This window comes from Camelus ferus, chromosome 3 (genome assembly GCF_009834535.1).
Source record: "Camelus ferus isolate YT-003-E chromosome 3, BCGSAC_Cfer_1.0, whole genome shotgun sequence".
In the NCBI taxonomy this organism is placed as follows: Eukaryota; Metazoa; Chordata; class Mammalia; order Artiodactyla; family Camelidae; genus Camelus; species Camelus ferus.
This window is the reverse complement of record NC_045698.1, coordinates 27,381,273-27,409,215: the sequence shown is the minus strand read 5'-3', so window position 1 is coordinate 27,409,215 and position 27,943 is coordinate 27,381,273. Positions and strand designations below refer to the sequence as shown.

The 27,943-nt window shown below is 40.9% G+C and overlaps 1 protein-coding gene and 1 non-coding gene across 7 annotated transcripts in view; one reads left to right on the top strand and one right to left on the bottom strand.

Moving 5' to 3' along the window:
* The window catches only part of FYB1 (FYN binding protein 1), a 143,044-nt gene that overhangs the window by 17,488 nt on the left and 97,613 nt on the right, over positions 1 to 27,943 (top strand). The window contains exons 1-2 of one of the 6 annotated variants that reach the window (XM_032471336.1): positions 23,827 to 24,020; positions 24,297 to 24,428. The exons of 3 other annotated variants lie outside the window; for them this stretch is intronic. In XM_032471336.1, the coding sequence (XP_032327227.1) occupies positions 24,420 to 24,428 (9 nt within the window). In that variant the 5' untranslated portion in view covers positions 23,827 to 24,020; positions 24,297 to 24,419. Of the gene's footprint in view, positions 1 to 23,826; positions 24,021 to 24,247; positions 24,429 to 27,943 lie in introns of those variants that run through there. 2 more of the 6 variants (XM_032471347.1, XM_006185152.3) reach the window with 2 other exon arrangements.
* TRNAA-CGC lies at positions 9,377 to 9,448 on the bottom strand. The gene has a single exon. It is a non-coding gene; the product is annotated as a tRNA-Ala (tRNA).

Here is a 27,943-nt window from a genome sequence, read left to right as displayed (position 1 = left end):
TGCCACATTCCTCTAAAAGTAATGAGGAATCCATGACCATTCTGCCAACCTACTTGTTTGACCTCTACGAAATTTGTTAATTCTGCCTTTTTTGAGAACACACTGGTTACTTGTAGCTTATGTCACCCCTTAGCTACTGCGGCTAACTTGTTTTGTATTTAGTCACAGCAACTTTTAATATTATCTAAATTAAGGACGACAGGAGACTCTAGAAGCTGAATGTGTTGAGTTGTGCGCGTGGCACAAACAACAATCAGAGAAGCCAAAAAAAGTCAGTCGGTTTCTGAGAATGTTGGCGGATCTGCCCAGTCAGGTGGGTCTCAAAGCTCACAGCGTTTGGGGTATCAAAGCAAAGCTTCCACACACTTCTTTTTTGAAGTTCCATCTTAAATATTGACAGTTTTAGGACCTCCTTACTGCCTGTGTAGAATGCAGAACTCTTTAAGATAAATCACTTCAAAACGCTATACACTTTCTCAACACTGACATGTTCTAAATTGTTGCAGTTTAAAATCAGATGATTTTAATCCATCTCAAGTGGTTCTTTGGCTCTAATATCTTGTTTATACCCTAATATCTTATCTCTGTAGGATCAGGAATATAGAGGAAAAGGCAAAAATAATGAGTGATGAGGGCTCGATCAGATTCCGACTTCTTTACCAGATCACATCTCTTTCACCCTCCTACCAAGTAGTCAGTGTTCCGTACACAGACTCCTGGAATCAGCTGTCTGATGGATTAGCACAATGGATGTAAACAGTCTCCAGAGCCAGACACTCTTGTTTGTAAGTCCAAGTTCTACCCTTTGCTACCTGCGTCACCTTCGGCAAGCTGTCTCCCCCTCTGTAACATGGGGGCAATGACAACCTCTCCCCTCTGGGTGCCGATGATCAAACGAGCCAACGGTGCAGAAGCACCTGGTACTGAGCCTACCACAGAATAGGAGCTCACAGAATATTGGCCATTTTATTTGTCTTATTTAAAACGCTCAAACCTCAAATGTAAATGCTTTCACAACCTTCATTTAAAATCAGAAAGCTTTTGATTCCCTTCAAAACCATTTTGAGGGGCTCAAGTTTCTTACTAAAAAAATACCAATAGCATACTTTCCAATAATGCATAGAAGCATCCAAGGTTTCTTGGGACAATGTGGAAGAAGGAACAAAAAAAAGCAGGGAACTTGAATAGGAAGCTTTGAGTTTGGGAAAGTGAATGATTGTTGTGGAATGCTTCCACCGGACTCCTGACCCACCCAGAGAGTGTCCAGAGAGTGGAGACTCCCTTAAATAGGAATCATTTTCCTCTTGTTACACATGAGCTACCAAAGAGGCTTGCTTTGACTTCCAAGCTGCTGGACCAAATCCCCAAAACCTCAGTAAAGGAAAACAGGCTCTCAGGAAAAATACAGGAAAGTGCACCCAGAGCTTAGAAAAGGAAATATTGCCAATTCAACTTTCACATGTTTATAAGTCCAAGCTTTTCCTGGCATATACTAGATACTCAATAAATGTTTGGTAAATGACGTTTGCTAAAATTAACCATGGGGATGTTTATTTCCCCCATGTAATATATTAAAAGATAGTAAAATATCACAGTTGACATATTTTTAAAATGCCTATAAATATATTTCTCGGGTAAGAAATGTCCAGTGATATTAAATTAATTATTAATAATTATTTAATATTAAATATTAAATGATAGTTTATAAAAGCAATGTTTTTATTCCTTTATTTGGGGAGAGTTTTCCTCTTAAATCATAGTTCATATCATTTGGGATACTGACCTAGAGACATGAAGCCAGTTTGTTGAATTGAGCCAAAACTAAGACCATTTAGCCCTTTTGAAACTAACTGATAATCTTAGAATAAGAGCTTAAGGCAAATAGAATATTGGACTCCATTTGCAAATACAAACTCAAGATTTCATCATGTGTCAAAATTATGTGGGGATAAATTTTTCATGCATATGCTATGTAATGATGTTGAAAATATTATCAGTTGTGCAGAGCCAAATAAAAACACACAAAATAGAAAATCTTTTACATATTTCAAAAACCAGTGTCTGGGAACTATAATTCATTAGGCAGGATAGTGAACATTTTTGAAAGCCATCTTTCTGGGGCGCATTTAAACTTTAAGACTTACTTTGTCTAACTTTAAGACAACATAGGCCTTGTCCCACATTGACACAACTCTATGAGGTAGGTACTATTCTCATCCTCATTCCCATTTTCAGATGAGGATATTGAGGCTCAGAGAAGTAACTTGGCTGAGCTCTCACAGTTAATGTAGACCCAGGCCGTCTGGCTCGGAGGTCCAGGCTCTAAAGCTCTGTTACTCTGCCTTGAATGGGGTGACAATGTCTCCATTCTGTCCCTTGTCCCACTACTCTGACCATCTTTTCCCTTCAGTTTATCTGAATTCATAGCATATTTTTAATAACTGAATAATACTCCATTGTCTAGATATACTCTAGGTTGTCTACCCTTTTCTCTATCTGTGGACTTTGAACTTATATTTTTTTTACTACGAAAGCCACTTTCAACTCTCAGAACAATTGCCTGGGTGACATAAGAGAGGAACCACGTGAAAGAGTGTGTGGACAGTATAATTTGGAGCTCTCGTGGGAGGATATATTTTCATTTCCTCTCGGAAAGAGTTGTGTGATAGGCGCTCAGAGGGGTTAGGATATTGATGTGAAAAAATTGGCTAATCATTTGAAGTTACCATTATGATAAAAAAATGAAATTGGCAGGCAATAGTCCCAAGCTGATTTGTAATCCTATAATTATCTTTGTTGTATAATATATGCCCATGCATTTGTTAGTTATCACACAAGGGAAAAGATAGTTCTTATACTTGGACTTTAAAAATTACAATTTCATGATTAAGGAGTTACAGTGATGAACTCATCAGATGACACTGTGTTTGGGGCCTCTCTTTGCCCCTGGAGTCCTTTCCCCTTGCCTCTAAGCTTCACCTCCTAATTTAGAGCCTTTCTCGTTTTTATCCCCTGGACCACCCCAAGCAGAGGCACACTGCTTTTCTTTTTCTCCCTAGATTAGGCATGGACAAGGTAAGAAAGGAAGGGGGAAAAGCCATTTTCTCTCTCACCTTGGCACGCCGCATTGCTTTGAAATTTCTAAAGAAGTAGAATACTTCTAGTAGAACTGAATGAAACAGCCCTCTCCAAGTCTTAGAGGTAGTCTTCTCTGAAGAAAGGTCTTCTAGTCGCTAATAGCTCTGCTTGTCAAGCTGTCCAGAAGCCTGTCCCTCCTCATCCTGCCCAGACATCCCAATCCAAGAAGCCTCTTCTCTCAGGCGCCCCTAAATGCGACTTCCTGCTCTGCCCTCTCTTCTAAGGGGCTGTTGGGTCATGTGAGACAATAGTGAATTCTCAGCTAGAACCCATTCAGAAATTCACAGGAATAACCCATCTAACTAACCGTCATCTTATTCTCGCTTCTTTCTCAGAGAAACAAACCTGATAAATTCCGTTCTCTATGTGCTCTGCCTCACCCACCCACAGACGCACACACAAACACTGACAAATGTTCATTAACCTCTTCTTTACTAGTGTAGACATTTACAGTTATGACCATATGGCTCACTTTGAGTTGGGAAAACATTCCTTTGAAATTTAGAAGGACCTCCTTCAATTCATGCACACACATACACTTTTTAAAAATTAAATTTTTTTAAAAAAATTAACTCTGGATTTCAGCATTTGATGACTTTAAGAAAATTGTTGAAACACGTTGAAAAGAAAAACCTCGGGCCCACCTAGGAGAGTGGGATTATTTCAACCAGAGTTGGGGAAAAAAACAACAGTGAATTGATTTAACACTTGCTGGATTATGAAACAACATGTAAGAGTTCAGAAGGCTCTTAGCAGCATATCCTCAGGATAACAGAAAACGGGGCGGGGGAGAGAGAAGGGGAGAAATACGTCCAAGAGAGGAACATAATGCAAAATTCTTGGCCTGATAAAAACTTCCCTTTGGGCCTTAATGTAAATATACAAGAGAATTGCACTTTAAATTCTCTGAATGTGGTTATAAATAGGCGCCCTCTAGCAATTAAGTGTAGCAGGAACAATTCAGACAAGTCAAAACGATAAGGCTCCTTTCCAAAGCACCTATTTTTCAAACACGGTAGTTTCTCACTGGGAAGTGTTCTGCATTTTATGCCACACTGGGAATGGCGCCCCCTAGGGTTGTGCAGGGCACATTCAACTCAACCTGTTCCTTGGCCTGCACAGAGCCACCCTTAAAAATGAGGAGATGAATGAATGAATGAATGAATGAATGAATGAATGAATAAATAAATAAATAAATAAATAAATAAAGTGGAGCCACACCCTCCTTGCTTAACCTGGACCTTATCTCCCTCCCTTCTTACCACCTCTCCACCACTCTTTGCGGAACAAGAGAAAAGGGGAAGTGGAAAGAGAAGGAGGTGGAAGTCAGTGGGAAATTGGAGGGAATGCACGTAGCTCCAAAGCCTGGGAGTGAGCCTGAGGCTCATGTCCCCTTCTACCCCATCTCCCCCAACAAGTCTGGGAGACCCCGGGGTGGTGACACTTCATTTAGAGTGCTCCATTTCCGCCCAAGGCTCTGCAAGCAACCTGGGCTGACCAGTAAGGCATGGTGGCATGTGCAGAAATCTTCAGCGCAATCCAACACACAGCAAAGTGGTTTTCACCTGTTAGAGAAGAAGTGGTTTGAAAGCCGAGCTGGTAAATAAACTTAAAGCCGCATTCTGATACCCTCCCACCTTTCCTATGCGCTTAAAAAACTTTCTAAACATTGCTACTTCATTTTCATTTGTTTAATTATTCTGGAGAAGCCACTAGATCCACTTTGTGCTGATCTGATGGAGGCTGTTGGAGAAATCACACACGGATGCTTAGAGGGCTGGAGAGTTCCTTTTTTTCCCTCCCTGCCCTGTGGTAACACTTCTGTGTTTGACACAGAGACTTCATTGTCCTCATCCAGCTTTCTCCTGACACAATAGCCACTCTTTATTGTCCCTTCTTCAGTTGGCAGGTAGGCTGGTCCACAAAAGTAATGCAAACACACTGATCTTGGCTTAATTAAATATTATGATTTTTGTCAAGTTAAAAGTGAATCATTTAAGAGAGATCCAAAGGAAGAAGCGAAAATGGCACTAGCAAAGGACATAGCATTCTCTTTTTCCTTTTCAGACTTTCTTAAAACTTATGTAAATGTATATATTACAGCTGTGCGGTGTCACGTCCATTTGCATTGTTGGGTGTACTTGTTTATTTGTATCTTCTTAACTTAGCGTCAACAAATCATTCTGAATCTTGATGGTATCCACCAACATTTTAGCTATTCCTCCCATATTTGTATGATTTGTAAATATCAGAATGCTTCCATATCTTTGGCTAAGATGAAGATGGAAAGAATTAATAGATCAGACCTAAAGACAAAGGAGATAAAGACAGGTTGATATTAAATCATTAATTTATATCCTCTGAGTAGGGTTTTAACCAAATGCAGTTGACTGTGTTCCATTACTAATGCAAATAATCTCTGCCTCTAGGAAGTGTCTCATCTTTGTTCTAATCCTGTTTTCCCAATGACCTATTCACGTGAATATTTCCTACGCACAGCACCTGAGCTATCCAAAACAAAATTCTCTAAAGCAAGTCCCTTCCCTACCTACGTGGCTTCCATCAGCACCACCCAGCTTGTCTTGAAGAATGAAAGCGTTGTAGTCATTTTTAACTCTTTCTTCCTTTCTTTCCTTATATCCGGGCTGGCACTAAGCACTTTAGTTCAGAATTTTTCCTGTCATATCCCACACAGGAAGTGATGATATTAGATTGATTGTGTAGACAAAAAAGGCTGCTTGTGTCTGGAAGTTATTGCCTTAGGTAAGTAACGTGTTCCTTATAGCTCCCAAGGCCTTTGTGGATCCGTATCTTAACTCACCTGTAACGCCTGGGCGCGGAGGCTGGGAAGTTCAAACTGAGTTCATTGTTTCTTAAAAATGTCTCGTATTTGCCCTTTATTTCCATTTCTGCAGCTACCATCTTAGTCAAGGTTATTATCTCATACTTGGATTCTTGTAACATCCTCCTAACTGCTTTCCTTGCCTTTCCCAAGTTTTGTCTCTGGTGGTGCCACTGACCCATCTACTCACCTGCTGCCTTTAATGAGCCTACAATTGTTCCGCATCACCAATGACAGTCAAACCTAGATTCTGTCAGGATTTCAAGGATAAGAAATTCAGTGGGCCCATCTTACCTGTTAAACTTATCTCCTATTCTTTCTTCCAACAACCTCTATCCAAGTCAAATTCACATGTTCCTTGTCTATCACCAACATCACCACATTTCCTCTATTTGTTCTGCTTCCAGAAGATCCTGGTGCAAGTAATTAATAGTCATAACAACTTAGTCTTGGAGTCTTGAGTATCTACTGTGTGTTAGGCTCTGGGCCATCCTTCGCAGCAATCTTTCCTGCTAGCTAATATTATTCCAATTTGATAGGTAAGAAAGTCAAAACTCAGGTTAAGTAACTGGGCCAAAAAAGAAAAATTGATTCAGGGGTGAAGAGTGAAGACTTCAGATCGCAGCCTAACTTCAAACAACACACTCTCTACCACCTTTGTCCAATGGGAATTTAGCTTCCTCTGTACTCACATTTCTTTCCAAACATCTAGTTTGGCAACTAAAAAATTGCTGTCACATGATACTCCTTTGATTGTTCTTTATTATTCTCTGATTCTTGGATTGTTATGTAGCTGTCTGCCTTTTTGTCTTTATCTGTCTAACTGTGCTGAGAACCTCTGACCGCAAAACCTGCATCCCCTATAACTCTCAGGTGTTGCTATGTCTCTAATGGACATGACATCTCAATTTCTGCATTTTTGCCAAAGCATTATAGTTCCTTTGCCCAAGTACACTTCTTCCCACTATCTCCAAGGAACCAGATTTACATTAATGGCCTTTCTTTTCTGCCTTTGCTTTTACTCTTTTGCCAGTTATTTCTGGCTTGGCTTTCTAATTGATAGATGATTATAATATCAAAAAGCCCAAATGCCTTCTCTAGTCTATGACAGTCCAGACTGTCTATGTCTGTAAATGTCTCATTTAAAGTGACCAAGAAAATTGATGAGAGATTTAGTCCCATGAATCTTCTAGTGATTATTTCCAAATCTTCAGGGCAGAGTAAGTAGTGAGTTAATCTTCTCATTAACCCAGATAAGCCTTAATATAAATGTACAATATGACTAATATAATTTAATACAAAAGTATCTTTTAAAATCCTATTACATGCCTAGAATTCATGTTGCTGAGAGGTTTAGAAAACAAAAGTGTGGTGTGTGGCTCTGATCCTCTAGAAGTGGGCTGTCCGATATTGCAGCCACCAGTCACATTTGACTAATTTTAACTAATTAAAGTTAAATAGAATTTAAAATTCAGCTCCTCGGTTCCACTAGCCACATTTCAAGTGCTCAACATCAGAATATGGTTAATGGCTACCACAGAGGACAGCACAGATAGAGAACATTTCTACATTACAAGAAATCCTATTGGACAGCACTTCTCTAAAAGTTTATCAATGGTTTGTTGAAAAACATATAATACGTTTGATGTAATTCATAGCAGCTGATGATATGTTAGCCATATCTTTCAATAAATAAGTAGCTACCATAAGTTAGGGTTTCATTCATCATTTATTCACTCAGTGTAAACACCTGGTGTCTAATGAGTGCTCAAAAATGTTTAACAGGTATAAATGTTTAACTTTATAAAATAAAGATGACAGCTTCTATGCAGACACTTAGTTATCTGGTATCATAATATTAAAAAAATAATGATAATGAATATTTAAGCTGCATAAAGAGAAACAAACTGTTCTATACACAAGTAATCTACATTTCCTGAATTCTGCCAAATTCTGAATGTAAATTGTGGCAAATTGTTGACACCCTCTCTGCCCCTGCTTGGACAGCTGTGGGTGACATCTGCATCAAATCAGCCAGAAGTTATTTATTTTCAAAATGTGCACTGACCTGCTTCTAAGCCCAAAGGGTAAAAATGTCACCTTTGTTCACTTCTCAAGAAAAATATTTTTAAGATCCTGAGCTGACTGTGAAAGGAAAAGCTGTTCCTTGGGGTGTTTTCCATAATTCCCTCTTCATTTCAAACTTTCTGACAGCCATCACTTCCTGTCTCTTTTCCTAGTTGTAATACAAACAGGAAAGCAATTCCATGGCTTCGCAAGCCAATTGGCCTCTTTCCTTCCGTGGAATTTAAATTGATTACTGAGTTTGTGTTTGTGAATGGTGTGACTTTGTGATTACCTGTTTGTATTTCAAGGACTGGGAGCTTCCTGGCATGATAGGACTGTTTGATTCAGTCTTACAATCTGATTACCTAGGACATGACCCCACAGGAGGCAACCAGTAAGTAGTTTTACATAAATAAGTTAACTAAGGTTAACAAATGTGACTCCTTGCCTGGAGTTAAATCTTTTACATCAATAATATTAATAATGAAGAAAATTAAAAGCAAAACAACCTCCATAAGTGATCTTTTTTCAGATTCCTCATAGTTCCATGCAAAATCAGACTATCTGACCTATGTGTGCTGTGGTCATGGGGCCATTATTTTATGGAAATAGGTGGGAAATTCTTCTGGAGAACCTAGAAACAAGCCTGGATGTTGTACATTTGGAGTGCACAGTTAGTTTACTTCGAGAATCAGCCACAGATAACAGGAAACCCCACGTCCCCTGGAAGTACATCTAGCTCATACAAAGCTACAGAAAGGCTAGAACAGCAGTTCTCAACGTGTGGCCTTAAGAGCCCTTGGGGATCACCAAGCCCCTTTCGAAGAATCCATGAGGTCAAAACCATCTCCATAATAATACTGTTATTCACCTTTTTCATTCTCTTTCTCTCATGGATGTTTGGTGGAATTTTCCAGAGATCCCATAATTATCTGAAAGGGCTGTTAAGATATTCTTCCCTTTTCCAACTACATATCTGTATGAGGCCATATCGTCATATATTTCAACCAAAACAATGTCACAACAGATTGAATGCAGACCAAATAAGAGAATACAGCTGTTTTCTATTACACCATACATTGAAGACACTTGCAAAAATGTGAAACAGTGCCACGCCTTTCACTAACATTTTTGTTCTGGAAAATATATTTTTCATAAGTGTTATCCATGTTAATATATAATAATTTATTGTCATTATTTTAAACAAACTATTAGATAAGTAAAAACTTTCTCAGCTATTACCCATATTAACAAAACTATTGAGGGTCCTCCAATAATTTTTTTAAAATTTTTGTGAGGAGGTAATTAGGTTTATTATTATTTTTTTAATGGAGGCACTGGGGATTGAACCCAGGACCTCAGGCATGCGAAGTATATGCTCTACCACTGAGCTATACCCTCCCCCCATCTTTAATAATATTTAAGCATGCAATGTGATCTGGAAACCAATGAGTTTGAAAACCACTGTACTACAATATGGTGAATACAGCTATAAGTTGAATGGGCTCCCAGACAATGATTAACTGAAGAAGGGAAAAAGCAGATGGAACCCAGTTTCTAAGCTTGGCCAGAAGCCTGCTAAAATGTTGACCATGGTTCTTCATCCAGTCAACTTATTCCCCAGAGCTCTATGGAGGCTGCATCTAAGTCTTACTTTACTCTCTTTTCCTAAATCAAGCCATTTATTTTCCCAGCCAAATAGTTGCTAGCTCTTTCCAGTTGCATACAAATTGTTTTGCTTCATAAAATATTTACTCTAAAATAATACACTTAGGATGGAAATGACAATTCAGTTTTAATTTGAGAACATGTTCGGGTCTGTTGGCAGCCTGGGGTGAGGTTGGACATGTGGTCACAGCACACAGATGTTACCTCTGATACCTGCTGAATCTGTGGGTTGTTGCAAAAAAAGAATGAGTAGACTGGTGCCCAACACAGCCACCACTTACTTTCCCAAAGGCTTATTAGTTGGTTTAGCTTCACATGATATTTTAGGTAATATGGGCTAATGATACTAGGAATGTTTATATTAAATTGTATTTGTATTCCTTGAAAAATTTTTGTTAGTAGTATATGATGTATATTTTATAATGTGCATAATATTTTATAGTTGTAGTATATATATATATATATATATATATAATGCATAAAAATAAGTAAACATATTGGGTGTGTGAACTCAAAGTTCTTCTATTTTTTTTTCTTTTTTAATTGAAGTATAGTCAATTATGATGTGTCAATCTCTGATGTACAGCACAATGTCCCAGTCATGCATATACATACATATATTCATTTCCATATTTTTTCCATTAGAGGTTATTACCAGATATTGAAAATAGCTCCCTGTGGTATACAAAAGAAACTTTTTTCTTTTTTTTTAATTGAAGTATACTCAGTTACAATATGCCAATTTCTAGTGTACAGTATAATGCTTCAGTCATATATATACATACATATATTCGTTTTCATATTCTTTTTCATTATAGGTTACTACAAGAGACTGAATATATTTCCCTGTGCTATACAGAAGGAATTTGGTTTTATCTATTTTTATATATAGTAGCTAATATTTGCAAATCTCAAACTCCCGATTTATCCCTTTCCACCCCTTTCCCTCCCAGTAATCATAAGTTTGTTTACTATATCTGTGAGTCTGTTTCTGTTTTGTAGATGAGTTCATTAGTGTCTTCTTTTTCTTTTTTTAGATTCCACATATAAGTGATATCATGGTATTTTTCTTTCTCTTTCTGTCTTACTTCATGTAAAATGACAATCTCGAGGTCCATCCATATTGCTGCTAATGGCATTATTTTATTATTTTTTATGACTGAGTAATATTCCACAGTATAAATATACCACAGCTTCCTTATCCAGTCATCTGTCAATGGATATTTAGGTTGTTTCCATTTCTTTGCTATTGTAAATAGTGCTGCTGTAAACATTGGGGTACATGTATCTTCAAATTACAGTTTTCTGCAAATATATGTCCAGGAGTGGGATTGGTGGACCATATGGTAAGTCTACTTCTAGTTTTTTGAGAAATCTCCATACTCTTTTCCATAGGGGCTGCATCAAACTACATTCCCACCAACAGTGTAGGAGGGTTCCCTTTTCTCCACACCCTCTGCAGCATTTATCATTTGTACACTTTTTAATGATGGCTATTCTGACTAGTGTGAGGTGATACCTCATTTTAGTTATGATTTGCATTTCTCTGACAATTAGTGATATTGAGCATTTTTTTCATGTACCTATTGGCCATTTGTATGTCTTCATTGGAGAACTGCTTGTTTAGGTCTTCTGCCCATTTTTGGATTGGGTTGTGTTTTTTTTGTTGTTGTTGTTATTAAGTTGTATGAGCTGTTTATATACTCTGGAAATTAAACCTTTGTCAGTCACATCATTTGCAAATATTTTCTTCCATTTTGTAGGCTGTCTTTTTGTTTTGCTTATGGTTTCTTTTGCTGTGCAAAAGATTATAAGTTTAATTAGGTCCCATTTGTTTATTTTTCCTTTTATTTCTATTGCCTGCATAGACACCTAGGAGAACGTTGCTAAAACTTATATCAGAGAATGTTTTGCCTGTTTTCTTCTAGGCAGTTTATTGTGTCATGTCTTATATTTAAGCCTTTAAGCCATTTTGAGTTTATTTTTGTAAGGTGTGAGGGAGTGTTCTAACTTCATTGATTTACATGCTGCTGTCCAATTTTCCCAAGACAACTTATCGAAGAGACTGTCTTTTCTCCATTGAATATTCTTGTCTCCTTTGTCAAAGACTAATTGACCATAAATCTGTGGGTTTATTTCTGGGCTTCCTATTTTGTTCCATTGATCCATATGTCTGTTTTTGTGCCACCCTGTTTTGATTACTGCAGCTCTGATAAACTGATTATTTTTTATAGAGGAATGTAATGTCCATTTTAATAAAAACTGACTACTGAAGGGCATTGGTATTCTTGTGTGTATGTGTGTGTGCATGTTCTCAAATAGATATCTTTCAGTCTCCTTTTTTCAACCACTCTTATCTTTGGTTCAGAGAATGTTTACCACTCCTGATTGCTCTACGGGGATCCATTTCCCGAGAGCTCAGAGATAAGCCAGTTTGCTAACCTACTTCTCTGTGTTCCCATAGCTTCTCTTCTGTCTTGTATCCTGCTTACAATCACTTTTCAAGTCTCATTGCCCATGTGAAAATCTATTATTACTTGAGTGACCCAACATTACCTAGACTCCCCATTCACCACGGCTGACACCCAGCTGCACAGGGTGCAGCTGGGAATGGCTGACTCTGTGAGAACCTAGACTTTCTTTTCTCTGTTCCCCACTCAGTGAAGAGAAATACCTCTCTGTTCATCCATTCACCTCCCAGCCTTGCAAGAAGAATTTTGAGAATTATGTAGCCTCTGAGATCCTCCTTGTTAGCATTCTTTCTCCCATGGTTTACACTGTTGTCCTGCTCTCTCATCCCACCAAATCCTGCCCATGCCTCAAGCAGCATTTCAGGACCACTCCAGTGCAGACTAATTTCTCATGTCTGGACTTCTTATTGTGTACTTGAAATACACTACACTGTAATAATCATCCTACTATGAATTTTCCAAAACTGTGTTGTTTTTCCAAATAGCCTTGAGAGCAAAGATTTTTGTCTTATTCATCTTTGGCAATAGCACCTAACAGAATGCCTTATAGCCTGAAAGGTACTCGATACAGATGCAAAAGATTGACCCAACCTTTATTCCATACCTGCCATGTGCCAAGCACTGTACTGAGTGCTTTTGCATATATCACCTAATTTAATCCTTGAACTTGAGGGAAGGTGATCATCACTGAAAATGGTGAAGGGGTTTGTCTGAGTTAACACAGCAATCCGACAGCAGCATCCGTTGGGGCTGGCAGCTAGAGCTGTTTGGCTCTGAGCTAAACACCATTTTCTATTTCCTCACACTGCCTCCTTTAGTAAATACCTCTCGATTAATCATTCTGACTCTTCATCATCTTTATCTTCCTCCTCTTCCTAATCAATATCATGATGCAGAGCGAGTATACGTTCCTTTTAAAATGAAAAGATATTTGTACAAGATTATGTTCATCATGGCTAGCCAGAGGCTGCCAGTCATCACCCCCCGCCCCTCCACTAGTCCTACAGCCCAGTAATTTCAAATTGCTCTAAGGAGTCCTGGGAATTCCAGTGAGACGCATCAGAGGGTTGGGGTAGGAAAAATGAGTTTCTGACATTCCTGCCTCTGCTGGAGTGACTTTAGTGTATATCTATCTTTAACACATTTCATTTGGAAAATTGTCTTCTATAGTTTTTAAAAATCCTGCAATCTGCTATAGGCTGATCTCAGACCTTGGGCGCTGTACTGCTCTAAGCACCAATCTCAGAAGGGTGGCCTAGTCACCAATCCCATGCTGTAGAGGCTGATGAAGGCTCCAGACACTGACACAGGCAGGACTACCCCGGAGCCAGCCGTGCAGCTGTCACACCTCAACAACTTTGTGACTTAAAGAACTCTGCAGAAATCTACATCCACCAAAATACTTCCTCTATTGGTCAGCTATGGCCATATTTGAGTCCCTACCCACAAAGCCTTGGATTCTAATAATTAGAAATCCAGAGGTAACTTATACTACGGAGGAAGAGCAGTGCACATAGGGATCCAAAGCCTGGGAGTTACGCCTGGCCTCCGTCGTTAATTTCTTGTGCCTGTTTGCCCACCCATGAAATGGAAAAGACAATCCCTGCCTCACACTATTAGTAGGTTTTCCGTAAATATTTTCTGAATTGATAGAGAGATGGGTGGATGGATGGGCAAGCAGGTGTACAAACGGTTGGATAGAGAGCCAACAAACATAGGTCAAATTGTCTGACATGTAACTATACCACTTCCAGTATAAGCAAAAGGCCAGATTTAGTGGCTTAAAACAACACATATTTATGATCTTAGAGTTTCATAGGTCAGAACTCTAAAATGGGTCTCACTGAGTCAAAATCAAGGGTGTGGGTAGGGCTGTGTTCCTTCCATCTTCAAAGCCAGTAATGGCTGAAATAGAGTCTTTCTCATCAGCATCACTCTGACATCAGCATACCTGCCTCCCTCTTCCCTGTGTAAGGATCATGAAGTACATTGGGTCCACCTGGATAATCCAAAACCATCTCCCCAGCTCAAGATCCTTGACTTACTTCCCAGCAAGTCCCCCTTTGCCACGTAAGGTGACATATTTACAGTCCCAGAGATTAGACGCTGGACATCTTGGGGTGGGGGGTGGGTTATTTTGCCTACTATACTACAGGGCAGCTTTGATTATATTGGAAGTCCTCCAAGATAAGTCAGATTCTTGATCTTGACTAACCATTAGAATTATCTGGAAGCTTTAAAGGAAACAGGTTCTCAGGCACCTCACCCGAATACTACAGTTTATTTGGGCCACATGGGTCCGGCCACCAGCATTTGCTAAAAGCACCCCCAGATTATTCTATTGTGAAGTCAGATTTGAGAGCCACTGGGTGTATTTAAGAAAGTGTATTTGGGCCATCACACAAACTTAGGTCTGAGGACGTCTTCAGCCCCTTAGGTCACTCACTTTACTTCTTAATCTGGGTGCCCTTATCTACAAAATGGGCATAGCAATCATGTGAGTACTAGATTAGATATTACATACAAAATCTGTGTGCCTCGCCTGGAATATGTTAATCTCCCAATAAAAAGTAGCTATAATTATCAATTTTATAGAGCAGACCAAATTACACCTGAAAGTTATGGCAAACACAAATATCAAAAGTGAATCTCTAAGAATATACCCCAAACTCACCCATCTTGATCAGACTTCAAGGAGTTTAGGGCTCCCACTAATTCTGCTTAGATTTCCTGTAAACTGATATGGTCCAGGAGAGTTACTAGTTCCTGTTGTCCTTCCGTTTGGTTCTGGGTGATGTCTGGTTTCTCCTTGAGTTTTCTCCTTTTACAGACTCTCCCTTCACACTGCAGTGCCCCCAGGACAAATTAACTTAGTGTTACATGCACACAGCCAGTTGTCTCCAGACAGGATAGTGTAAACTCAGTCCCATCCCAACAAGGTTCATGGTCCTACTGGTGTTTTAAGTCCTTCCTTTAGCAAGAGTATCAGCTCCTGTCCTCTAGAAGACTCGGTTCACCACGCCTGGGATCCGAATCCCAGAATCTTTCCATCAGCGCCAGCCCCATCCCAGCCCAGGAGGTGGGACACTCAACCCAGTCCCTGTGTGTCAGCCATTCCCTGTCCTGCACTGCATAACGTCACCACCAGACAAAGCTCCCTTCCTATCCTGTTTTATTTTCATGCATTGCTGAGGATTAGAATAGGCCAAAAGAAACTTTATAGTGAGAAATGGCTCTATTTAGCTAAGATCCCAAAGGAGTCATCAATTGTAGTACTATGAATGTTTTTAAATTTTATGAGCTTCCAAAATCAAAAAAGAGGGGAGATGACATCATAAGTGAGGGACTTTGCTTTATTAACTTCCAGAGTCAGAAAAAAAGAGAAGGGAAATTATATCATACATAAGAAAGATCTTACACATTTTTTTGTCTCATATTTTGCCTTGCTTGGCTCTTTCTTTTACTGATGGGGAATTAAAGGGAAATCCCGTATCAAAAAACAGTGACCCTGGGGATTTAAATTTAAAATCTGCGGTTCTTTGTCTTCAGGAAAATTAGGGTTTGTGATTCTACTTCCTCTTCCTTCAGTCAAGAGACAATATTTCTAAAGTTCACACATCCATGGTATAGGACACCTGTGGAAATCTTTGTGTCCTGTGTAAGGTAGAAGTAACATTTTGATTTTTTGTTTTTGAGAAATTTTTAAAATAGGGGGAGGAAAAAGCACAAAGTAGTAATAACTATCAACAAAAAATTAATCAGTCTAAGAAAGAAATGAAACATGTTATTTGAGCCAGATTAGAGGATTATAACCTGGGAAAAGCACCTCAGAAAACTCTGAGAACTGTTCTGCCGGTTGGAAATCAAGGCACAGTTACATAAGTTTTTTGAGACCAAGGGCTGTACATCAAATGACAGATTATTGACAGTTTACACAATCCAGATCTAAGCATCATCCTGGTGGGTCATGTGACCCCTTACAAGATCAAGAAGGAATGTTATCTTTTAAGGAGTTGTCTTGTTGATGCTAGGAGAACGTTGCTGTTTGTGGTTGAGCAGGTGTTCCTATCAATGGGGGAGGTTTGGTGGATGCACAGTGCAGATACACAATGCAGTGCGGGGAGAGGAGGTCAAAGGGAAGAAAAGAATTTTTTATGTTTAAATTTTTCTTGTCATTCCATAAAATATGAATTTATGCCACATGACAAACACCAATGGATCCATCACCAAGAGTTTTGTCATGTTTGTATGAAATCTTTTCTAAAATGAAAAGAATAAATAGTATCTATAAAGTTGAAATCACTTATCTTTCCTCCTCAGGCTTATTTCCCAACACTGCTTCCCAAAGACAGTCTCCGTCATGATTTCACTGTGATTCTCTTGGGGTTACTTCTTTACCTACCAGCCAGGGTGCATTCTGCTCATCCTGACCTATATGGCCAGGACTCCAAATCCCAGCAGATGGAGACAATGATGGCTCAGGTTGAGTCACTCATTGCTGCTGACTGGATCCTTCACCTCCTATCCTGATCTGGCCACTGATCTTGGAGATTCACAGTAGGCTTTGTGTGTGTCCAGAACAGACACAGCCTACATGGTGGGCCCAAGCCTTCTGTTCCCCGGTTCCCACTTGGTCTTTTCAAGATGAAAGGACTTCCCCCAACAAAAGACACTTCAGGTCAGTCTTACTGGATTCAAGAGACACAATCCTATAAGGAGAAGCCAGGAGGAGAATTTCAAGGGCTCTTGACTTTCCTCTCATGGGTTGCAAATCAAACACCTCCTCTGGCCCGGTAGGTGACTTTCATGAGCCAAGTGGTTATGGCAAACTACATAGGCTCCGTGAAACTCCGGCTACTTGTTTTATCAGGAAATCAGACTTATCAAGGAAAGCCACAAATCTGAATGAATATGTAATATCACTCTAGTTTTCCCATTTCCCCATTTTTTTGTATTTAAATTTTAAATCCTTCGAAAAGCGTAAACAAAAGTACAGCAGATAACTCTATTCCCGTCACTGGATTCACCCAAATGCTAACATTTTGCCACATGATATGTATGCATATAAATGAGTTCCTGAATCATTTGAAAGGAAGTTGTGCAGATCATGACAATTCTTCCCTAGAAATTTAAGCATCTACCTTCTAAGAATAAGGGCATTCTCTATTTTAACCATAACACCATTATCACCCCTAAAAAAAAGTAACAATGGCTTTATCATTTAATTGCCCGTATTGAAATTTCTCCAATTGTCCCAACATTGTTTCATAATTTATTTTTGTTCAACTCAGAATCTAATCAAGATTTACATATTGCATTTCATTGCCATATCTCTTTGTTACCTTTTCAATCTAGAGGAGTTTCCTTCTTCTTATATTTTTCAAAACTATTTTTTTGTTTCATTTTTGCTATTTTTTAATTGAAGTATAATCAATTACAATGTTGTGTCAATTTTTGTGTACAGCATAATGTTTCAGTCATACGCATACATACATATATTCCTTTTCATTATAGGTTACTGCAAGATATTGAATACAAGTCCCTGGGCTATACAGTGGAAACTTGTTGGTTATCTATTTTATATATAGTAGTTAGTATCTGCAAATCTTGAACTCTCAATTTATCCCTTCCCACCCCATTTCCTCCCTGGTAACAAGAGGTTTGTTTTCTATGTCTGTGAGTCTTTTTCTGTTTTTTAAATAAGTTCACTTGTGTTGTTGTTGTTGTTGTTGTTTTAGATTCCACATGTAAGTGATACGGTATTTTTCATTCTCTTCATTTGCATCAAAAATATTTTAATTGTTGGTAATGAATATGATTTTAATGAATTTGTGTATGCATGTGTACTCACCACATACTCACACATAGGCAACAAAAGTAGGTTCAAAGGCCAGCTTCATGCTGTGGGGTATCTCTCTGCACCCAGGTATAGTCTGTCAAAGGTCTCACTTCCAAAAGCATAGTCAACATGATGGTCTTTGTCTTGGCCCCGTATTAGTACATTCACTTATCAGGCGTGGAAAGATGAGAGAGAAAAATTCCTTCTCTCGTTGCTATTAACTTTCAGCCTTAGCACTGATACTGTGCTAGCCTCTGAGAATGAATTAGATGAGAGTCACCTGAGAGAGAGCGACTTAGAAGTGCAAGTGGCTGGGCTCCACCCCAAACCTACTCAATCTGGAATCACTCTTATTTTAAAAGCACCTCTGTCACTCCTCAGAGCACTAAAGTGCGAGGGCTACAGTTCTAAACTCACACAGATAAATTAAGGGTCAGGCCCTGCCCCTGGCAAGTTCTAGTGGAACCGTTACCCCAAAAGGTAAAGACCCCAGTTCTTGTCATACCGGAAGTGTAAGTTTACAGTCGGGAGACGGTACGCTCCTGCGTAGCAAAAGATTTTAAAAGATTTATTTAGAAAAGGAAAAGTACACCCCCAAGAACAGGAGGCGGGCTGATCCAAAGGAGGAAAGGCAGTGGTTTTGGTCTCCCCTTTCTCTTACACTCTCACTTGGAGGTGGTCTCTTGATTGATTGTCAGCTCTTGTCCCTGGAACGCTGAGTCATGTCTGGTCCCTTTGCGCATGTCCTTACCCAGGGTGTACACAGAAAAACCCAACGTGGGGGAGCAGGGGGAACTAAACTGCAGTGTTAATTATAATACAGTGAACACTGGGTCATGTCCCATTAAGTCCTTTCTGCTACCACACAGTTGTGGCTGGCGGGGTCTCACCGGTTTCTTGCCAGCACTCATGTAGAAGTAAAGTCCTTATGCTGGAAGCAGGCATGCCGCCATCTTCCGGCCCATCCTCCCTCTCCTCCACCTGTCTGCCCGGGGCCCCCACCTGCCTAACTAGCTAACAGAACCAAGACAGGAAACGTTACCACGGGAGGCAGTAAGTACTCTGGAAGCCCAGAGGGAAGGTCAGAGAAGGCGTTGGTTGGGGAGGTGAACTCTGGAGGCTGAAGGTGAAGGCGGGGTTAACCAGATGAAGAGGAAAGGGAAAAGTATGGAAGTGAGAGACACAGAAATTACGCTGTGTGCACCTGGAGGTGTGGCAAGGTCTGACGAAGGAAAGCCCCGCACACCAAGTTAAGGAGTTTCCATGTATATTTTTTTCTGAAGGGTTGGAGAGCCACTGAAGTGCTTTAAGCCACCATGATCCAGTTGATCAGAGGAAGGGCATGCTTGACAGGCCTGAGAAGAGAGCACTTAGAGGCAGAGCAGCTCTGTAAGAGGCCACTGCAGCTACTGAGGCAGGAAGTGATGAAGGCAGTGGAACGGGGGACAGCGGGATTCAGGAGACACTTGGGACAGGAGCACCAGGACGTGTGGTGGAGATGTGAACTTGGGAGTCAGAGGAGAGAGACTAAAACTGATCCTGGACTCATGCTTCAGTCTTGTGTGTTTGGGTGACTATGGTGCCTGTTGGACATTCAGGTGATAATGTCCCTTTGGTGGTTACCTGGTCAGGAGAGCAGAACCAAGAGCCTCAGACCCAGGAAAGACCCAGGAGAAGCGATGCAGCTGGGGCAGAATGTGGTGAGGAGTCAGGCTTTGGCTCCAACAGAGGGCTTGGCTGGATTCACCTGCTAAAGAAAGGAGCTGATAAACCCATTTGAATGGGTGGAACCAACCAGTAGGGAACACTGGTTTTGTTTGTGTTCCTGTGCCCTTTGCCTTCCACCAGTGCTATGATTTCCTCTCTCCACTCTTTTCTCTAGTGGTCTCCACAGTGGAGGGCCCTCCAAAGGAGGCTTCAAGACAGTTTATTGAGCATCAAGAGAAATTGTTAAAAATGTTTTTAACAAATCTCATCTTTTCTATTTTTGTTTATATTATAAATCATAATGCATAAAGTATATTCCCAAAGTAATATATATGTGTGTGCATCTAGATAGTTAGACAAGATTCACCAATAATTACCCAGATATCAGGCACACATGCTCAAATATATTTTATTGCTAGCTATATGCAATGAAAAATCTTGAGTGACCACGCTTCCGTGTGACAGAACTCAGGAAAGGAGAGATTCCAGAGTGAGAAGTGAGGACGTAGGTTCAGGTCTTGCATGTTCACTACTCAAAGGTTGCTGGTCTCTTTCCAAAGGTTCTGCCCACTGATAGAACCCCACGGGGCAGAACCCTCAGAAGTTGTTCAAGTCACTTGTACCTTTGCCTCTTTTGAATGCATTTTTAGAACCCAAGAAATTGAGAGTTGCAAAAATCTTTAATGTTGATCAGCTAAATTTCTGCTTTCCTAAGAAGCAACAAAAGGTAGGTTAGAGAAGAAAGTTGGTGTCAGAGGGAGAAAGAGCCTGGAGCCTGTCCTGAATCTTGCAGGTTGTAATGTTTCTCTAATTCATGTGCAAGAGTTTTGAGGGGAAGGAAGGGAAGTAGCTCTTAAAGTCAAAGAAAAGAAGCACAACCTCTTTCTTGGCTTCTCTCCTATGTGATCCATCCTCATCCTGATCACCAGGGTGTCTGGACACAGGGTGGTTTCTGACAGCAGGCAGTGAACTCCTTCTAGGAATACGCATCTCTGAGAGCCTGTGGTCATCGGACATTGTTGGCTTAGAGACAGAAGTCCTGACACCAAGTGGATGTCAGTAGGGCGAAGGAGAGCTTTCGGAAGGGCGTGGACTCATTTGTGCTTCATGTCCTGCTCCTTAGTCTGGAGCAGTGCGATGCTTGGGCTCCCGTCCACGGCACTCCTGTGCTGCAAGGGCAGAAGGTTGAAGCCCGCCGCATCGTCTTCACACTACACCCAGATCCTCCTGGGAAAGGAAGCCGTCAGGATAGTGCTAAGGCCTAGCTCTAGGCCAAATTATTTTCATTCCCGAACACATTCATGATTTGTTTTCTGAATAAGTCACTGGAGGCTCTGTGTGGCACAGCAGGGATGGCGGAGCCACCAGGACCAGGTCATGTCTCCTGGATAAAGGGCTGGATTGGCCATTGGCTTTGTGGCACTTACTCCTTTAAGAACCAGAATATGAACTTTATCATTTTTAAATTGACGGGAAATGCATATTATAATTGTAAAGTGTAAGAACAATAATATGGATCATACTTTACTTTAGAAACAGAAAAGCAAGCACGTTCACAAGCCATAAGTATAAACAGGCCAATGCTGTAAATAGTCATTATATCAACCAGACAAAGCTGAAGTAAAAGGCTCCCAACTTGGGGTACAGGTGAGGATGGGACGAGACAGGGACAGTAGAAGAATTTGTCTGGACTAGAGAGACACAAACTCTGACGTCCTTCTAAATGGGTATTGATTTGGGTAGTAATGAGCTGACTTCTTCGATCCTCATCCCATAAGCACCCCCCTCCACTCACTAATTTTCCTTTTATGGTGCTTTATTTCCTTGTGTTATGCAATAGAATTGCTCAGGATGGGGAAGAAAAAGCCTTGTATTCAAGTCCACAAAGAATGAGCTATTCATTGAGACCTTCATCATTTGCCTAGAATTGCCCTTGCTGGGGGAGGGACAAACCCTAAACATTTCATAAAACATCCAGAAGCACTGAGGTGTGAGCCATGCTTCTGTAGCCGGTGTAATGTAAGATCTAACATTTGATGTAAGAAACCTTTGAATGATTTTATTTTATTTTGTGGTTCAGGTTTCCTTGTACTTTATGAAAAGCTTTAGGGAGTAGCTGCAAAAATAATGAAAAGTAGATATTCAAATTCTAACCCCATATTACATTATTGCTTTAAAAAAAATGCAAGTAATTCTTTCCAACTTCACCTTCTGTTAACACCATATCAAAGGAATGACATGTGAAGACAAATACGCACCTCATATTTTGTATTCTTTCCGTTAAACGAAGGGGGAAACTGCTACTGCTATGTGGTGTCTTAAAAGTCTTATGTTAAACTGCTGGTTCAGAAAATTGGTCACATATATCCAGAGTCCAGAAAATACATGTAGCCAGGCTACATATATCCAAGTAAAAGAGGTTTATTATACCAAAAACAGTGCTCTTGCTCTTACATCTATTGATTATAAGCTAAATAACATAGAGGACACGGGGAGAACCAAATGGGATTTTTATCATCATTACTATGTTATTGTTATCAGATAATAATAGATCGTTGCACATATTTTCCTTTATGAGGAAAGACTTTATAAAAATAGAAAACAATTTCGTGTGTATTATTACATCATGATAAGATCAGCCCCAGATAAGGTAGATGTGGGTAAGGGTCACAAGTGTCTACCCTTCCATTTATTTCAGGAGCACAGTATCATGTCACTAGACTGGCCTCGTGGCTTTTTATTTGTTTTTATGAAATCTTCAAAGCTTTTCAGACACTACCAGTAAGCCCAGCTACCACCCAAATCTAATAAAACGTTTCATTTTTTCAGTAAAATATTTCTTCTCCCCTCTTTTTGGAAGGCAAAATTGATTTTTACCCCTCAGAGGTGTAAATTGCTAGACTCATCTTCCCCTGGGATAAATGCATGAAAAAAGCTGCAGTCCCACCCTTAAAGAGCTAAAGGTCTAGAGGGAGAGACAGACTCGTCTCCAACAATTGAAAGGTAGCACAGAAGCCAAAGGAAGGATGCCTTCTCCAGTCTTCGGGGACCGAGATCGGAAGTTGGTGATAAATCTACACGGGGCTTTGAGGCATGAGTAGGAGTTATGCAGGTGAAAAAAAAAGAGAGGAGGTATATCGCATGAAGACGGGGCACATTCTGGGTCTTGGCAGATTTTCTTTTGTTTTTGGAATCAGAGGGAGTTTGGTGGGGGCAGAAGAAACGTAAGACTGACTTTTAAAAAATTGACATTTTTCTCCTCTCTCTCTCCCTCATAACCATACCAGTAAAGGATGGTAAAGCTGCTTCCTGGTGCCAGGGCCCAGCCTCCTTCTAACTCTGGCTCTGCCATCACTAAGGTATTACCAAGCCTTGGTCATCAAAGAACAGAAAAGCTCCGCCCTCACAGCAGGGACAGAGGCTGGCTGGCCCCAGCTTAAAGCACTACCCAGAAGTCTATAAAGCTCTTCGGCCTTGAGTCCACTGGCCAAAACTCAGTCATATGGTCACAACTAGTGGCAAGAGGGACTAGAAAATGTCCTGTTCAGTGTAGTCATGTGCCTGTCTAAAAAGCAAGAACCCTCTTACTACAGAACGGGCATTCCAAGCTTCTTCTGCAAAGGGCCAAATGGTAAATATTTTAGGACACAAACAGTCTTTGTCATGTATTGTTATTGTTATTCTTCATCATCTTCTTTGTTTTCCTTACAACTCTTTAAAGAACTTGAAACCCATCCTTAGCTTGAGGTGCTGCAAAACAGACCATAGGCCAGATTGGGCACATGGGTCAAAGTTTGTCAACCCTGAGTATGGAAGAAGGGACAATTATGTAAGGAGGGAGGTGACCATCTCTGGCATAACCCCTACAAGATTATAAACAACTCAGAGGAATTCACCTTTCTAGTCCAGCACAGTGCTTGGCCCACACTTTAGGTGCTTAATGTGTATGACTAATGAATGAATGAATGAGTAGAAAGAAGATAGGGGAGGGTCATTTAACAGCTACGACTTCTTAAAATCCCATCTCGTCCCAATGGTAGTCTCTTAACCTGGATTGTCATTTGAATACTCCATTTTCTCCAGGGTTTGAAGAAAAGTCTAACCAAGCACAGACAAGAGTGACTCCATGGGCTTTCCACCCACTGCACCCCCTTGAGTTCAGTCCAGCAGCCCACTTCACCTCCCAACCACAGATGCGATGGGGTCCCAAATTCTCCACATGTTGGAGTGGACCTCCCTAGTGACAGCACCCCCATCCTTGACCTCCGCTGCTGGCCGACAACCCCAGGTGTGCAGGCGGATTACAGAACCAAAGGTCTCCCAGGTTCTTGACAGCCATGGTGGTTTTGTTCTTTTAAAGATCATGTGCTTGGTGGGAATGTCAGCAGAAGTATTCAGGCTGAATAGACACTTCTGAGTTCCCCTCTCTCCTCCTTCTTACTCAATATCCTGAGGGCATAATAGAACTTTTCTGTCAAAGTCAGCCTGGTGGGGTGGGGTCGGGGGGGGGGGAGGAGGGGGAGGGTGGATCACTCAACCGTTCCCCCGGACGTCTTCCTGCCAGGGCTCAGAAAGTGCCAGAGTGCTTGGATTCTGCAGGCCGAGCAGACACAACAGCCAACAGTGAGGAGGGGCCCAGCCCCCAGCCCCAGGAAGACCCGCTCGGCATCCTCCCACGTCATTCTGCATGAGTCAGGTAACAGCTCGGCCCAGGCTGCCCCTTGCCAATAAACGGGCAATTTTTTACAGGAGGAAAAGGGACCACCTCCAAATCCTGGCAGCACAGACTGTGCTCCCTGGAATCATGGACAGAAAGGCGTGTTCTGTTGGCAAAGGGCAGAGCGGTGGAGATCAGACACTGCAACTCAGCCTCACTGCAGCCAGAAGGGCCGTGAGCAGATAAAAGTGTGTCTGTCACTTGCTGTTTCATAACTGGACAGGTCTTCTCACACAAACCTGTTCCAGCCTCTGGTGCTCCTGGTATCAAAGGAAGCCTTGCAACAGAACCAGAATCACACTCCTAACCGTGCAGGGGCGATTGATTTCACCTTGGCTCCTGACAGGCTCACCCTTTGGAGGAAGAGGAGCAAATTCCACTTTCCCCACAGCCTAAGATCTGGCAGGAGGTGGAGATCCGTGTGACATGTGTACACAGACTAGGGCAAGGGGGCTACACTGTCATCAACCCTGCCTTCTCAGAAGGAAGCCTGGCAAACTGGGACAAATGATGACAAAAGTCCACAGGTCATCTGAGGAAATCTTTCAGGGCGACCAGTAACTCTAAAATGGGGTTGGAGCCTTCTGCCCTCTTGTGTGAATTGCTGCCTCTTGTGAAGAAGTCACAAGGCCTTTCCCCCACTCCCCCTTTGAACTAAACTTACAAAGAGGTAATTAAAAGAAGAAAGTGGGCCTTTTACTCTGCCTCCTACCAGCTGTGTGACTTTGGGCCAGCCAGTTAACCTCTCTGTGCCTCAGTTTCTTTCTCTAAAAAAATGAGGACACTTATATAATAGTACTTAATTCATAGAGCTGTTGTGAATATAAAATTATACACACTTATTGTGTACTAATATATAATAATAAATCATAAATATTTGCATTTGAAATATTTTGGCATTAGAGGTTATTCTGTGTAGACAAATAGATGGGTTTATGATCACAAGGCAAAATCTTGGCTGTGCTTTTCTATCCATGTTGTGAGACTGTCAGGGGAGATTTTATGTTGCTCGAAACACGTGCACATACAGGGTGAGGCACAAACTTCAAATATTCTAATGTCTCAAGAAATTAATGATAAATGAGAGGGAGGAGGACAAGTTTGTTTTTCCAGTGAAGCCACATCTTTAAAACTGCTCCATTGAAGGTGGTCATAAATATCAAAGGAACTGCGATGTATACAAGGGACACCCTGGAGAAGCTGGCCTTCTGTTCCAAACAGAAATGGCTGGGAAGGACTCCATTTCTCTTGGGAAATTATTTTCAAAGTTCCCATCCATGCTGCCTGCTTGTCATTTCCATCCATTTATCTAACTCCCAGTGGGTTTCAAATGCTTCCCAGCTCCTGCGGGAATCCAGAGGCCCCTTTCCTGGACGCTGGAGCTCAATAAAGCTGGTTTCTGGGGAAATTCACTTTTGAAAGTTGGGCTGCCTCATTGAGCAGTCACATTGCCACCTAGTGGTGCAAAGACTAAGTGCAAGTGACTGCTTTGAAGCTTTTTCTAGCCTTGCTGTGCCTCCAAAACCATGTTTTCTTTCCATTATTGGAACCCCATGTTAGCAAGAGAGAGACAGTTAGAGGGAGTAGACAAAATCCTTCATTTGTCTGAGGCATTAGCAGAGGCTTTCTCTGAGTGAGCATTTCTAAGAACAAGAATGTGGGAGAGGACTGTGGCTCACTGGCAAGGTTAAGGCTGTGGTCCCAGAGATTGTGGATAAGACTATGGTTCCAAAATCAAGATCTGAGTTTGAATGGGGGCTCTGCCAGTCACCATCTGTGGGCCTTAGGTGAATTACTGACCTGCCCCATGCCTTAGTTTCTTTATCTGTTCTTTATCTGCCCCATGCCTTGGTTTCTTTATCTGTAAAATGGGGAGAACAGTAACTTCTTCATGGTGTGTTATGAGCACCTAGCACGGAAGGCAATCCACAGCATTATCTATGGTTGTGACCGCTTTTTCAGGGGAAGATGTGATCGGAGCTGCTATCCCACAGGTCAGGCAGCACAGGACAGTGGAAAGCCCAGTGGATAAGCCAGTAGGAGACCAAGATTTTGGTTCTGCCGCTAAGTAGCTCTGTGACTTTGGACAGATCCCTTGTCCTGTTTCCTCTCTGTAAAATGAAGAGCTTGAATTTGCTGACATTTAAGGTTTTTTTTTTTTCTTTCTCAAACATTGTGAATCTAAGGTAAGCTGTCCCATTAAAATTGGCCCACCTTGAATGCCCATTTTGACCTTTCTTTTTACCAAAGCCCAGGATCAAGCATGTCCCAAGCATTTATTTCTATAGTTGCTGTCTGTGAGAAGTGGAGATTAGAATTGTCTCTGTACCAACCACTAGAAATAGACCAAGTATGTGTTTGGGCAGGAATGAGAATCCAATAGGAAGTCCTAGAAGTTGAAGAATATTCGCTCATCAAAAGCTGATCTGGGGTTTCTCTGATACATTTGGAGAATTCGGGACTTGTGTTTTTGTTCATTTGCTTAGTATGTGTGTGTGTGTGTGTGTGTGTGTGTGTGTGTGCTTATCTCTGCTAACCAGCCTCCCAACGTGAACAGAAAACCAGCAAAACCACTGAGCTGTATAAATTCAATATATACTTCATAGTATTTCCAAGTCTGTGCCACCAGTGTTGGTTAGACTAGTACCTGCCCATGGTCCCAAGAGCGGCTTAAATGCCACCAAAGCTTACATGCTGCATGTGACTAACTCCCACCCTGTCATTCCAACCCAGCAGGGATGCCTTACTCTGGGGTGGTAACAAATGGTGGCCCATAAAAGGTAATCATGAAACAAGACTTTCTGCCTTTCATCCTAAACTTCATCCATGCGGGTGCTTGGACACTTACAGAAACAAGCACAAAGGCATTCTGGACCTTTGTGAGTGCGTGTTAAATTCTCATGGTTCCCATAACAAATGATCACAACTAGGTGGCTTAGAACACCAGAAATTTATTCTCTCACAGTTCCGGAGGCCAGACTTCTGAAACCAAGGTGTCAACAAGGCCATGCTCCCTCCAAAAGCTCTTGAGGAGAATCCAGTGTTTGCCCCTTCCAGCTTCTGGTAGCTCCCAGCATTCTTTGGCTTGTGGCTGAATCACTCCAAGCTCTGCCTCTACCTTCACTGGCCTTCTCCTCTTCTCTTGTCTTCTCTTCTTCTGCATCTTTTTTTCAAACTTGTTTTTTATTGAAGTATAGTTGATCTGCAATGTTAGTTTCAGGTGTACAGCAAAGCCATTCAGTTATACATATACATACTTTTTTCAGATTATTTTCCATTGTATGTTATTACAAGAAATTGAATATATTTCCCTGTGCTGTACAGTAGATCCTTGTTGTTTATCTAGTTTATACACAGTAGTGTGTATCTGTTAATCTCAAACTCCTAATTTATCCCTCCCCTGCCCTTTCCCCTTTGGTAACCATAGTTCATTTTCTATGTCCATGAGCCTATTTTTGGTTTGTAAATAAGATTTGTGTCATTTTTTTTAGATT